The 15,719-nt window shown below is 43.7% G+C and overlaps 1 protein-coding gene across 4 annotated transcripts in view; it reads right to left on the reverse strand.

The window, feature by feature from the left end:
• Nucleotides 1-12,918: 12,918 nt before the first annotated feature.
• Mdm1 (Mdm1 nuclear protein) overlaps nucleotides 12,919-15,719 on the reverse strand; it is a 29,792-nt gene continuing 26,991 nt past the window's right edge. For all 4 annotated transcript variants that reach the window (XM_042263211.2, XM_076554192.1, XM_006973359.4 and 1 more), the window contains 2 exons: nucleotides 15,200-15,259; nucleotides 12,919-13,761 (listed from right to left, as the gene is read on the reverse strand). In XM_042263211.2, coding sequence (XP_042119145.2) covers nucleotides 13,649-13,761; nucleotides 15,200-15,259 — 173 coding nt within the window. In that variant the 3' untranslated portion in view covers nucleotides 12,919-13,648. The remainder of the gene's footprint in view (nucleotides 13,762-15,199; nucleotides 15,260-15,719) is intronic.

Below are 15,719 nucleotides of genomic sequence, written 5' to 3' on the forward strand. Positions count from 1 at the left end.
GAACCATTCCCATTTTCAATCCATGCATCCTGACCATGGGAGAAACCATACCATATATTGGATGCTGATTCAAAGCACACACTGCCTTCTGGAGAGCCCTGCTCCAGCGCTCCTGGCTACCCCACCCACTTAGCACTGCAATTGTGTCTTCAGGAGGCCATTACATCACTCCGTCAGGCCAGTTGCTTCAGGATGACGAGGAACACGGCAAGACCAGTGGGTTCCATGAGTGTCGCCCACTGTTCCACTCCTCTGGCTGTGAAGTGATGCTGTGTGGAATAACATGATGGTGTTAAGGCATTCTGTAAGTTCACAAATGGTAGTTTTGGCAGAAGCATTACATGCAGGGAAAGGTAAGTCCATAGCCAGTATCTGCCCAGGGATATCTTTCTGTACATTGTGAATATATGTTGTTCCCGTTGGTTAATAAATAAGCTGCTTTGGCCTATGGCAAGGCAGCTGAGAGGCAGGCAGGAAATCCAAGGAGAGAGACAGGGAAGAAGAAAGGAGAGGCAGGAGAGACACCAGCCTGCCACCCAAGGAGCAACATGCAACAGACCGGTGAAGCCATGGAACACATGGCAAAACATAGATTAATAGAAATGGGTTAATCTAAGATATAAGAGCTAGCTAGCAAGAGGGCTGCTATAGGCCATATAGTTTGTAAATAATATTGGGCCTCTGAATGATTATTTTATAAGCAGCTGTGGGACCACAGAGCCAGGTGGGACCGGAGAAAACATTATGACTACAAGTATCTACTCCATAAAGGACAAAGTGTTGCTCTTTCTATGAAGGAAGTGGTCCAATGAAGTCAACCTGACATTAGGTCACTGGCTGGTCACTCTGGGAATGGGAATGGTGTCATATCGGGCCTCAGTGTTGGTCTCTGCTGCTGGCAGATCTGGCACTCATCAGTAGCTGTAGCCAAGTCAGCCTTGGTGGATGACAGTCCATCTCTGCCACCATGGCCTCTTTGTCCACAGCCACACTGGGCAATGACAAGGATGGCTGGGAAAAGAGGTTGACAGTCCAAAGGATGGATCAACCTGTCTATTCGACTATTCAACTCCTCCTCTGCTGAAGCCACCTTTTGATGAGCAAATACATGGGAGACACAAACCTTCACAACCTTCGCCCATTCAAAGCGATCTAGCTATACACTTCTTCTCAAATGTCTTTCTCACCAACTTTCCAATTATGCTCTTTTCAAATTCCTGACCACTCAGCCAATCCATTAGCTATAGCCCATGAATCAGTGAACAATTGCAGATCTGGCTAATTTTCCTCCCAACCAAAATGAACAACCATCTGTACTGCCTGAAATTCTGTCCAGTGTGAAGATTTCCCTTCACCAGTATTTTTCAGGGTTGTCTCAGAAAGGGGTTGTAATGCTACAGCTGTCCACTTCTGGGTGGTGCCTGCAGAACCATCAGTAAGCCTAGCCCTAGTCTTCTCCTCCTCAGTCAACCAATCACAGGGAACACCCCATGAGGTTCTAGGTTCACGCTTAGCAGCAAACGACATTGTAACAGGAGTAGAAACCATAGGTATCTCATAGCAACTTCTCCATGTAGCTTGTTTGTGCCCTCAGTACCTGCTTGGGCCTGATCATGCATATACCGCTTCCAATTGATAATGGTTTGTTGCTGTGCACACCATGTTTTATGACTTGGTGGGTCAGATAACACCCAACTCATGATGACCAGCTCAGGTCTCATGGTAACTTGGTGGCCCATCATCAAACATTCAGTTTCCACTAAAGCCCAATAGCAGACCAAGAGCTGTCTTTCAAAGAGAGAATAGTTGTCTACAGATGATGGTAGAGCCTTGTTCCAAAATCCCAAAGGTCTCTTCTGTGATTCACCGATAGGTGCCTACCAAAGGCTCCAAACAGCACCCCTCTCTGCCTCTGACACCTCAAGTTCCGTCGGGTCTGCTGGGTCATGTGGTCGGGACCTGCTGAAGAGCCTCCTCCTGCTCCAGGCCCTACACAAAGCTAGCAGCTTTCCAGCCTGTTATATGGGCCAGAGTAAGATACCCAAGAAAGAAAAGTCCTGTCTCCAGAATTCAAATAGGCCCACTAAGCATTGTGTTTCTTTCTTGGTGGTAGATGGGGCCAGAATCAAGAACTTATCCTTCACCTTAGAAGGAATATTCCTGCATGTCTTACACCACTGGATTCCTAAGAATTTCACTGAGGTAGAAAACCCTTGGATTTTGGTTGGATTTATTTCTCATCCTCTGATAGACATATGTGTTACCAACAAGTCCAAAGTGGTTGCTACTTCCTCTTCCCTTGGTCCAGTCAGCAAAATGTCATCAATATAGTGTGATATTTTGTGGAAGAAACATATGATCAGGATTCCTTTGAACTAAGTTCAGGGATGGAGAGCTAGTATACCCTTGAGGTAAAACTGTAAAGATATGCACTGCTGACCTTCCCAACTAAAAGCAGATTGCTTCCAGTGGTCACTATGGACAGGTATGGAGAGAACTGTATTTGCTAGATCAGTCACTGCATACTGTGCTGTAGATATAGTTCTGTATAAATAAAACACTGATTGGCCGTGGCCAAGCAGGAAGTATAGGTGGGACAAGGAGAGAGGAGAATTCTGGATAGAAGGCTGAGTGAAGGAGACACTGCCAGCCGCCTTGATGACAAGCAGCATGTGAAGATGCCACGAGCCATGAGGCAAGGTATAGATTTATAGAAATGGGTTAATTTAAGATATAAGAACAGTTAGCAAGAAGCCTGCCACGGCCATACAGTTTGTAAATAATATAAGCATCTGTGTGTTTATTTTATAAGTGGGCTAAGGGACTATCAGGGCTTGGCGGGACCGGAGAGAAAACTCTCCAGCTACAATACTGTGTACCAGAAGGTGTGTAAATCTGCTCCAGTAAGGATGTCACGTCTGGTCTCACAGCTGCATTCAGAGTCCCTGCTTAAGTTTCCAATAGTGAACTATCATTCTCCACCATCTGTCTGTCTTCTGCACTGATCAGATAGGAGAGTTAAAGGGATGTGATAGGAACAACCACCTCTGCATCTTTCAAGCCCTTGATGGTGGCACTAATTTCTGCAGTTCCTCCAGGGATGTGATAATGTCTTTGGTTCACTGTTTTCCCTGATAGAGGCAACTCCAATGACTTCCACGTGTCCTTTCCAACCATAATAGGCCTCGCCCCACAGGTCCAGGGAATGAGTGTGGAAATTCTTCCAATTTCTAAGCATATCTATGACAATTATGCATTCCAGAACTGGGAAAATAACCCCAGGAGTTTGAGGACCCACTGTGAATCAGACTTCAGCAAAACTCCATTGATCACCTGGCCTCATAAGCCCTCATACTTTAACTGGAGGGCCACAATGTTTCTTGGAGCTTCCTGGAATCAGTGTCAGTTCAGAACTAAAATCTAATAGACCTTGGAAAGTCTGATGGTTTCCTTTTCCCTGGTGTACAGTTACCCTTGTAAAACATTATGGGACCCTCTGGTGAAGGACTGAAGAAGGCTAACACTAAAACTCTCAGGCATTTCATCAAGGTCCTTCCTCAAGTCCCTTCATTCTTAAGTCTGGAAATTGGTGCATAGGTCATGATTCCCTTTTGTCGTGATCCAACACAGCCTTTCATTTGTTTGAAAATGTTTCTGCTTATTCAGCTCAAACACAAATGGCAGTCGGCTTCTTATCTATTTCATTCCTGGAAACATCATGACTGATTAACCGATACCAAAGGTCCATTCAAATCATGCCACCATAGAAATCATGCTGCCTATGCTGAACATTGTGGTTCAAGCCATTACGGACATGGCTTCCACATGCTGCCCATGAAAATAACTGTGGTCACCTCACCTTTGGTGAATCGGTGTTACCACCTGGCTCCTGTTACCTCGGGGGCCGATTAAACACACACACACACACACACACACACACACACACACACACACACACACACACACTTTAATCCATCCAGCTGAGCAGCAGCATCTCCAACCCTAAGTGTTGACACAAGGAAAAGAGTTAATGACAAAGCTCTTTAAATGCATGGACCCCTTGCTGTTTTGTGTCTTATAGGATTAGTAAAGGGCATGTCTTCCAAGCCTTCCCATGATGAAGGATTAGGTTTTACACATCATACCCACCCTAATATTGTGATTTCCCTGAGCCAGAAAATTCCTTCATCCACAGTAAGCCAGGGGATATCAGGCATCTCCAGCTCCTTTTTCAGTGGGCCATCTTTTGACAAATGCTTCAGCCAACCGTTCAAACAAACCTTTGACACCCTTTTGAAGTGTGTGAGCTTCCATATTAAACCCAGAATCTCCACTCAGTGGGTCTATACTGATAAGCTCCGCCTGATCCAGCTTTATGTTCCTCCAACCATTATCCCACACCCTTAAAAACCATTCACACACACACACACACATTCCCCAGGCTTTGGCTTGAATGAATTAGCAAACCCATTAAGCTCTTCATCAATGTAGTGCACCTCCTTATGGACGACACTTTCTATCTCTCTTCTAGGAGACTGCTCAGCCTTAAGTCTGGCTGTGCCAAGCCTTTTTCTCTTGGGCACCATCCAGCTAGCTCACAAATCATGACACGGAGACTTGTTATTAGTGATGAATGCTCGGCCTAGCTTAGGCTCATTTCTGGCTAGCTCTTTTAACTTAACCTGTTTATCATCTGCCTTTTGCTTTTTACTTTCTTTCTTACTTTCACTTCTCATGTCTGCTGGCTGGCAGCTGCCTGGCTTCTGGCCCCAGGTGTCTCCATCATTCTCTCTTCCTCCTCCTCCTCCTCCTCCTCCTCCTCTTCCTCCTCCTCCTCCTCTTCCTCCTCCTCCTCCTCTTCCTCCTCCTCCTCTCGTTCCTCCTTTCCTTCTTCCTCTCAAGCCTCAATTCCTCCTCCTATTTCTTCTCTCTGCCTGCCAGCCCCACCTACCCTTTCCCTGCCTAGCTATTGGCCATTCGGCTCTTTATTAGACCAATCAGGTGCCTTAAGCAGTCAAGGTGAAACAGCAACACATTTTTGTAATGAAACAAATTCAGCATAAACAAAAGCAACACACCTTTCCACAGTCAAAGTCATACTCTGCAGCATAAATGAATGTAACACATCTTTGCCTAGTTAATAATTCACGACATCTGGTTATGGGTCTAGAGGTCTATTGGTGGGTCCTGAGGGGGCATCAATATTGTCTTGCCTGGCATCTCCCTCAAGGAAAGTCACCCGGGGTTTGGGAGACAATGAAAGGTTAATTAAGTTGATCCCAACACCTGTACTGAAACGACTCAGGGACAAACAGGCCAAAAAACTAAGGGTTTCCTTCTTCCAAGTCTTTTTATACAGATTGCCACCAGTGGGCATGGCCTAGATTTAGGGTGGGTCTTCTCCCCTCAAATGATCAAACCAAGAAAATCCTTCACAAGTGTGCCCAGATGCTTGGGTCAAGTGACAGCAAGGATTCACCATCACGTTGACTGATGTTTTCTGAGATGGCTTAGGATTATGAAACCTATATGTAGCACACTCAGCGGCAAGAGCTCAGAGAAGTCAAGTAACTTTCCCAGGGTTGCACAGCTAACAAGTGGCAGAAGTAAGATTCACACACCATTGTCTGATTATGATTGTTTCTGGGTTCTCGTTTTTTTCCAGTCTCTTGTGGTCTGTTCAGAGAGTTGAAGAAAACTTGCTATAGCATTGGTTTTCAACCTTCCTAATGCTGTGACCCTTTAACACAGCTCCTCATGCTGTGGTGACCCCCAACCATAAAATTATTTCATTGCTGCTTCATAACTGTAATCTTGCTACTGTTATGAGTGGTAATGTAAATATCTATATGCAGGAGATCTATATGTGACCCTCCCAAAGCAGTCATGACCCACAGGTTGTGAAATGCTGTACTGTAGAAAGTGTGGAGAGTGAATCATTCACCCAGAGAAGGAGATGGCAAGTCAATACATTTCTAAATCCATTTGACTGTGTGCCTTCGCCATTCCTGGGTTTTTGGGTCCCTTCAGGAGCTGAGGAAAGGTCATTTCCAGAATCCTAAAGCAACTGAGACCTTGAGACCCAGAAGGAAACATGTCCCTGGTTTAGCATGGAAAATGGGACAAAGGCAAGGCACGTGCCCTTTAAAGCATGTTGTACTGCCGGAGGAAAAGGCGCTCAAGATTTCTTGTGTTTCTGTCTTACTTTTGTGTGGAGATCTCAGACAAAGCAATTGTGGTGACAAGAGGAGAGTGCGTTGTGAGTCACTAACACACATGCAAACACGTTCTCACGCACCCACGCCACCCTATGTGACTGCGGCTTGGATGGACTTTCTGTCATCGGCAGGTCGGAAGCCATTTACCAAGGGGAACGGGACAGGGGAAAATGTAAGGCTTGCTGACTTTGCCGACCTTCAGGGAGAGGGAGCAAATGGAAATTTCCTGTCACCAAAACCCCGTGAAGCCTGAGTGGAAAGCGGTCTTTCTCCTTAGACAGAACAGATGAGAAATCTTCACCTTGCCGCTGTGGTTTATCTGCTGCACACACTGGAAATGACCCGTGGCATTTTTGCATGCACTTTGAGTGAGTGAATGAACAAGTGAATGAATGAAAACCTCCACTAAATCTACTTGAGGATGATATCTAGTCTCTCTGAAAGCTTTCTCAATCAAAGCCACTCACCATTGCTGTTTTAGCACCCTTATCACTATGAGTTGTAAAGTAAATATTCTGTCTCCGTTTCTCTGTGCTTCCACTGCTCCAAATTATAAAATAAAAGTGGACAAAATGTTTCCTTGGTCTCCACACTTGGGTTGTGAGTGATCATAGAGACTGGCATGTTCTTAGAACATGGATCCAAGGTTTATCTCCAGTCTCAGACATAATTCACAGGGTCAGTTTGAAAGGTGTTTATCTTAAATAGATGTTCTCTACTGCTAACGCACTTGGGCAGCTCCCTCTTCGCAAAAAATCACAAGGCAAACTCTCTAGGACGACGGGCCCTTCACAGAACCAGACTTAGCATCGTTGCTCAACCTATTTTCAATTCTGTGTTGGTTTTCCCGTCATCTGTTTTGACCCAAATACATTTCTAATGGGAACATCACACGCTAAGGTAGTCATTGTGGGCAATTTTTCCTGAGTGTAGAAAGGGTCCAGAACCCCAACTCTCACTGAAGTCTGAAAGAAAACATTCATCTACATTTTCCCATAATGTATGGCCCTGAGGTTAGCTTTTATTTTCTTCTTGGAATTACAGAGCTTAGTTTTGGTTTGGTTCATCTTAGAAGTCACCTTGCAACACGTATAGGAAGCCTCTGATATTGACCACACAACTCATTCATGGACCAAGGCTGCCAATCTTTCCTCTCATCAGTAAGCACCAGGACTCCTGTATCTCTGCATTTCCTGACTCAGGCCTGATAACATCTCCAATTCACGGTTACACTAATCTGGCTCAAGTACACCAGGTAATTGATTCCACCTTCTACAATCGCTGAGTCACAATACTGTAGTCAGAATTTTTTTTTTTTTTTTTTTTGTCTTTACCACATAACGGAAATAGATAAATCATTTCAGCATCTCTCCCCAAAACTGCCTCTCCGTGTGAGCTGAATGTAGGTCAGAAAAGATAGGTCTGTGCTGGGCTGTGCCACAGTTTCGTTTCAGGGTGCTGTGTCTCCTGCTGGCTAGATTAATCCCGGGTGTCTCTGGAATGAGCCCCCTTTTCTTCTACTGTTTTAATAAAAATTTGCCAACAAGATATTTTGTGCTGAACATTTAAAAAGCATACCGTTTAACTTGCTGACTAAACTTATGCTCATTGGCACAATGAAGAACCCAGGCTCAGAGCTGAATAGACTTACTCAGGGAAGAATTATATGGGCTATTTTAAACCCAAAGCCAGGGGTTCCCAAAGGATCTTAGCCTCAGGACCTTCTAGAACAGTGGTTCTCATCCTGTGGGTTGTGACCCCTTTGAGGAGGACCAAGTGACCCTTTCACAGGGGTCACCGAACACCGTGGGGGAGGGACCACCAGAAAGCACAAATATTTATAATTCATAACAGTGGCAAAATTGGTTATGAAGTGGTAACGAGAATAATTTTATGGTTGAGGGTCACCACAACATGAGGAACTGTGTTATTAAAGGGTCGCAGCCTTAGGAAGTGTGAGAACCACTGGTCTAGACGGTTGTACATCCAGAACCTTGGGCCCATCTCTGGGCTGGTCCATAGTCTATCATGGATGTCCCTCTGGAAGTCCACTGGCGGCCACCTGTGGTTTGTTATATTTTCTAGATGGATTTCACCAGAAAGATAACTAAAGCAGGTATTTATTCGCATATGCCAAGGGGTGTGTGGTGCAATCAACATTACGGCTGCTGCTCATCTCCTGGGATTGATGTTTTTCCATCTGGCTAATGACAGAGAAGGTTCAGCACGGATGGGCAGAACACGGCAGGGGGGATTTGTACACTGCCTCTCTGGGAGGGAGATAGAAATGCTCTGATTTACACGGCTTGCTGATGTGGGCAGTCTCAAACTACTGATGCTTTAGCAGCTCTTCACAGATTTACAGAGTACGTAACAACGGGTCTGTAAGCTGGCCCCAGCCTACTATCAGACATGGAATGTAGGGAGAAATTTCACAGCATAATCGGAGTATTTCATTGTTTGACTTGCTGCGAAGTCTTCCAGCATCACTCCACCTATCGGCATCAGGACCTGGCTGTCAAGGTAGTTGAGGGTCGCGGGCACACACCCCCCCCCCCCCCGGACCCTGCTAAGTCCTCATCTCTCACTGTTTCCATGGAAATGCTCTGATGGAGCCTGGGGTATCACAAAGTGAAATGAATTAGAATGGGGGGTGAGCCCTTCACGAAAAGAAAAGGGATGCCACCTGAGGGCAGCTGCTTGCTTCCACATGCTGTGTCAGGGCTATTAGGACTGAGGTGCCACCCCCTGCTCCAGAGCACCAGAGTGGAGAGATATATGAAACGGGACTGAGGATGCTTGCTTCTGAATGTGAGAGTGGTGGCTGGGTCTTTCCGTGCGTATCCGCCACCTAGAAAAAAGGTATCTCTAGCCTTGGTCAGCATGACCACGCAAGCCCATCCGTATAAAGCTGGAGAGCCTGTTGGCCTGCTTTTATCTGCAGGGTGAACTGGAGGGTCAAGCTATGAGGCGCCAGGGGCACAAGCCCTCGATGTCCAGGAGCTGGGGCTGTGCTGTTTCCTTCAATTACTTTAATTATACTTCCATTATAATTGAACGGTTATAGTACAGCAGCCTAACAAATACCAGGCCCTAACTATACCTTCAGAATACGGATGGCCCAGCACACGGAGAAGCACCCAAAACATACTCCTGGATCCAATATGAACAACTCTATGATCATCCACCATTTCAGACTATTCGTTCCTTTGGTAAACATCCAGAGAGATCAGTATCTTTTGAAACTATGGTAATGTCTACTATAATTATGCAGCGCCACAGTAAAGGTGCATAGCGTGTCCTTTAGCCTCTGGGAAGGCTAGCCTTGCCATGGTGTTACAGGGCAGCTGGCTTTGTCTTAGCTGACTTCCATTCTGGTTGAGTCCATCTGGATGATAATCCACTGCCCACATTCTCTTCTCTTCCTGACTCGAAAAAGGAAGACACTTTCTCTTCCAAGAAGGCAAAGAGAAAAATGAACTCCCAAATGAATCAGCCAGAAATAGCTGACTCATAGCAGATATTACATTTGAGCAGAAATGCTTCAGAGAAGAGTATGTGGGCGGAGTTCAAGTCAAATCTAGATTTAACTCACTAGCCAATGGGGTCTTGGATCAAGTCATTCAAGTTGTTTTATCTAGAAAGTGAGCATGATTCTGCTTAAATTACATAACCTTTCCTAACAACATAGCAAACATTCTTATCATGTTCTTCATCAGTCTTCAAGTGTACTTAACTTGGGATTCAGACTCCCAAGGAATCCAGAGGTGAGACTAAAAATTAGCATGTGAACTCTGTCGGATACATATGCACATGCATGCATTTGTACTGGGTCCTCAACTGCGGAGCAAGGAGAATGTCAGCTCCTGGAGCGAATATGGGGCTAACAAGGGGGGAATAGCTTTGGGGAAAAACTTATACAGTGACCTAAATGTTCACTCCTGAATATGGCTCATGAAATGTCAATTTAGACAAAAATACCAAGTCACCAGGTTATAATACCCATTTGGCTCTACTGTATCTCTAACACATATGCTCAAAAAAAAAAAGGTATACTTAGGCCGGATATTGTGGCACTTGTTTTTAATCCAAGGCAGAGAGGCAGGTGCATGTCTGTGAGTTCCAGAACAGCCAAGACAACATAGGGAGACCCTGTCTCAGGGGTGGGGGTAGAATACACCAAAGATAAATAAAAGCAGGATTCGCTGAGTGTTTCTGAAGACAGCGGGAAGCTTAGTTCCACACAAGGGCTCACAATGTGAACAGCAGACATGTTCAGTATGGCCTCAAACAGCAAGAAATCCAAAGTTTGCCAGTAGGTGAATAAATTAAAAAGGAAACACGCAAAACATGATCTCAAAAATACAAGTGAAACCCAGACTAACGTTTTCCCAACTAAGATTCATGGCTGTCTTGAGGACCAACCGTGGGACAGACTTGACAATAGAGGAAAATCAGGACACACGGGATAGACAAACATCTTGATGGCTGCACTTTTTCCAGGTGTGTTTACCTGTCCAAACTCTACAAGACATAATTGTAATAATATCATTTTATTAAAATATGCCTAAATAAAATCGATTTTAAATAAATTCCCAACAACAGCTCCTTCTAAGTACTGGGAAACTTCATGGCCTGTTCTCATTATCAAGACAACACACTTATAATTCAAATTCATGCACTTCAAGTAGCTGCTCTAGTGCTGAAACGATGATGATTCCTAAAACTATTATCTCCCTGGAGCTGCAGAAGAAGTTTTTAAAACAGAGGCAGACAGTAACATAGTGCAGATCAAGAGCATCACAAGAGAGTAGAGTCATGATCTAGGCCCATGAGAACCATCCCTAATCTAATCAATTGATAGTACATAGATCGAAGTCATATGGCCTGATTCACTGTGATGGGCTTACCAAAGATTTCAGTCTGTACTGCACTACAGATCCACTGTTAGCCATTGAGAACTTTCCTAACCGACAAAATGGATCGACCTTTGAGGAAGAAAATAAACCTTTGAACTTCCGGAGACAGTGAGCCTCAAACTTAGAACACACAAGCCTGAGAGGACACCTGTACAGATGCTAATCTGTGCACTGGAAGCCAGGTTGTGCCAGATTCTAAGCCCTTATTCCTTCTGTATCTCATGCCTCAGGAAATTTTCATGACCAGGTCTTTTAAAAGTCAGTGGAATGTGGGCAAATATCCATATGCTTATAGCCCTTCACAAGTTTTTAACAACCTAATATCTTAGACAATTTATTGCAAACCAATGATCTACAAACGTAGCTGACATCAAACCAAGTATCTCAGAACTTGATTTCTAACCCAAGAGCATTGATATTCTGAATATTTTACCTACACTATTTTATTGTCAACTCTGTCATTGGGACAAAATACCTGAAAAAGAAGAGCAAAGACCGGTTTTGGCTCACAGTTACAGTCCATGGTAGGCTGGCTCCTCTGCTGTGGGCCCACGGCCAGGCAGAGCATCGTGGAGGTGCAGGCATGACGGAGCAAAGAACTCAGCTCACGGCAGCCAGGGAGCACAGGCTATGGAAGCCAGGGCCTGGGTGTCAGAACATGGTCAGAAGAATGACACGTGGTGAACAATGCCCTAGGGTTGAACTATGAGTGACTCCAGGAAAAAAGGCAGAGGAACTTTTACCTCAAGTGCATTTTGTTCCCAAGTTTGTTCTTGGACGTGATTCCATGCCTCCTGTGTTAAACATTTACATTCAATTTATAAGACTTGTCTATTCTTGTCGGATGTCGGAACATGGCCATAGAACCGGGGCTGGTACAGGAATATGCTGAGTGCTGTCCTCAGTGTGCCCTGGATCTGGATATGGCTTCTGCCTTGCTCTCACGCTTTCCCAGAGATGACCTGTAGGATGTGCCAGGCAATTGTGTTTAAGTTGCTCTGCTCTTGGAAAGGGTTGCTCCATTAATACTTAGTATGTGCTGACTGGCGTTTGTTTACATGTTTTTCTGAACTCCAACAACCCTCCTTGGATCATTGCTTTCTCTGTTACATCCATGTATACAGGTGCACCAAAACTGAAGTTGTCTGCAGCAGGAGACCATAGTCAGTCTCATTCTTTAAGAAATCCCAGGTCTCCCAGGCAGACCTGCCTAGGTTGGCAAAGGTTGACTCCTGGGGACAAAATATACCCTTCACAGGCACACTCCCAGTGAGCTAATTCCTCCAACTAGGCCCCACCTGCTGGAGTCGCCATCATCTCCCAACAGTGCCATCAAATGGGCTCCAAACTTCCAACACATGACATTCAGGGGATGTCACCGCAAGATGGCACATGCCTGTAACCTCAGCACTCAGGAAGCTTATATAGGAGGATCGTAGGTTTGAGGCCAGCCTTAGAAACTAGAGAGATCTTCCCGATAGAACAAGAAAACAAAAAACCCAAACCATAACAAATAGTTTACATGTACTATTATAGAGATTTGTACAACATGTTTATAAAACCCATTCTTATTAGTAACGTAAAGTTATCCTGATTTGTAAACAACTGTTAAATATGTCCTAGAAGGGAAAACCAGACTCACAAAGTTGCTGTGAAATTTTTTAATGAATCTGCTTTTAAAACCCTGCATTTGTATTTAAAAAAAAAATACTGTAGACTCAGTTTCACCAAATTTGACAGTTTGCACACATAGCATAATTTTTGATTAACCAGTTCTAGGAGACTGTTTCAAGAAGGCATTTATTCCACATGATAACCTTTTGGAGGAGCCAAGCACACTTAATTTTCATTTTCAAATGTCTACAAAGTTTTAATTCTCCATTACACAAATAATTTCTTAAAATCTAGACATTATTCAAATGTATGCCAGTTATTGTACAAATAGAATACATAAAAAGATCAAAAATATACATATTCTCTCAAGCAAATTTTGTTACATAAATAAGAAAAATATATACAGCCGGATTTTCAAAGTATAATTCCCTCAACACTGCAACTCTGTACAGGGGGTGCTAATAAAACACTGAAGCAAAAGTCAAGGAATGGCAGATTCCTTTGATGATCTCTACGGCTATGGAAATGCCTAGAACAATCTGGGAGGGAATATAATTTGGGAGATCTTAATTTTGACATCATGTTATCCCTTTAGCATATCCTCTGGACAGATGACATTCACACTTCTACCAGCCACCCCCGACACCTGATACAAAAGGCAGAACGTGTGAAGAACTACATAATCTATGTCTTCATAGTCAGATAAGTAACAAGGGATTCACAAAGAGTTAAATTTAGATACACTTGCATTAAAATTTTCTGGGTAGGATGAGCTACTGAAAAATCAAATAGTTTAAGTTGAAAGTGTCAAGAGGAAATCAAACACTCCGAAAATCTTAACATGGTAAGCAATAAGGAAAGAGGATGCCAGTGTTTCTCTAGATAAGAGGAGCAGGTTTATGTTTTGCCCCAGAAATTCTCCTTTCTTTTCTGAGCTCGCGCTAGAGTCTGAAAAGCCCGGAGACTGGAAGCCGCAGAGCGGGCAGAGATCTCAGACAGTCTGTCTGCATCTGTAACGAGAGAATCCCAGGATTACATTCCCGGTGGAAATCTCCACAGAACAACAGTATGCTTAATGTACTAGGAACAGAAAATCAAAACCATCATCCTATTGATAGCAATACTGGATCGATCAGGAAACAAGGGAGCTGGTAAATGCAGAGTTTAACTCCTCATAGCTCATGGCAGTTTTCTAAGTTTATCAGAGGTCAAACATGCCAGTGTGACCAGAACCCTTCTTACATCGTTGAAATCCCACAAGGTCAGCAGTTAAGCGTAGCTTATGATTTCAGTATTATCAGGAAACAACTCATCTTGAGATGTCTTATCCTAGTTTAAAAGAACAACTATTTGGAGCAAAAAAGTTTTCAACTAAGAAAATAAAATGCGGGGCTGGGGAGCCAGCTCAGAAGCTAAGAGCACATATTGCTCTTCCAGAGGGCCTGAGTTCAATTCCTAGCACCCACATCGGGCAGCTGACAATCACCTGCAGCTCTAACTCCAGGGGATTGCCATGCCTCTGGCCTCAAGGGTACCAGTATACATGTGCACATGCTCACACACATTATCAAGAATAACACAAATAAGTCTTTTTAAAATGCTGTATTTTAACATGGTATTATAACACTTTTTCAAAGTCTCACTAAATGTTAAAAAAAAAAAAAACTGTTTGACAATAAATAAGCTACTCTTTCTAGGTACTGAATCCCACATTCTGATTGAGCAAATCAATCACATTAACAAACACTGCTATCAACAAGACAAAAGGCAAAACTAGATTCAAGGTAGCCAGATTTGCATTTAAAACACAACATGCATTCACTGAATAAAGAGCTGCAGACTTACTAACAGAGTTCTTCTACTATACTTAGCTGCCAATGTAAAGAGCATTAAGTTCAAATTTATTTCCCAACTCAAAGTTAATACATTCAGAAACTTATTGGCACTTTACAGGTTACAGCCATGCCTCTCAGAATGGCACAATGGTCATTTTGAATGTTCACCTCAAGTTTTCAAAATTCCTCCTGCTTTTATTAGAATCGAAAAATTTAACAGGATGAAGACTATACAGGAGGAAAAGCATCCATTTTCATTAATTACATACATTTATAGAAATGAAAAGCGATAAGAATACATAGGCATTTGAGAAAAATATGGATTAACATCAGGCCAAATTTCTGAGACAGAAAGATGGACGCAAACAGAGCCATGGCCCCTGCTGAGGTGAGGCACATGGTTGTGGGGAAAAACTCCTCAGCACACAGTCCCTGGGACTCCTGTGTAAGACGGGGACAATTCCATCCCTAGCATAAGGTCTCAAAGACCTAGTGTAGAAATAGCTATAGAGGAACTCCGAGGTCTTTGAAGTGCTAGTCAAATGTAAGGTCATCATACTACAAACCACCTTACAAAAGAGCTGAGGTTGATCTTAAGCAACTACTAAAATACCTTCATCGTTAAAGGCTTCACGTGGAGGTAACTGCAAATTGCTCATCCTTGGTTTTCCCACTTAAAGAAAAAAAAGGCAGAAGACATTATCCTTTAGCTCCCAGACATCATATATTAATGGAACTGTTTGAACTTTTGTCCCCTCCAAAATTCATGCTGAAACTGAATTGCTGTTGGGACGGCTTTAGGCGGCAGGCCCTTTAGAAGGTGTGCCCTAAGGCAGTATCAGGGACAGTCTGCCCTTCCTTCTCTCGCCTTCCTGCCAGGAGATGATGTATCAGGAGACCTCCCTGGATGCTAGCCCCTCCTTCATGCACTTCCCACCTGCTGCAACAGGGGTTCACAACCTTCTTAACACTGCGGCCCTTTAACACAGTTCCTCACACTGTGCTGACCCCCAACCATAAGACCATTTCATTCCTACGTCATAACTATAATTTTGCTGTTATGAATTGTAATGTAAATATCTACTATGCAGGGTAGCTAATATGTGACCCCTGTGAAAAGGTCATTTGACTCC

This window comes from Peromyscus maniculatus, chromosome 18 (assembly GCF_049852395.1).
Source record: "Peromyscus maniculatus bairdii isolate BWxNUB_F1_BW_parent chromosome 18, HU_Pman_BW_mat_3.1, whole genome shotgun sequence".
Lineage (NCBI taxonomy): Eukaryota > Metazoa > Chordata > Mammalia > Rodentia > Cricetidae > Peromyscus > Peromyscus maniculatus.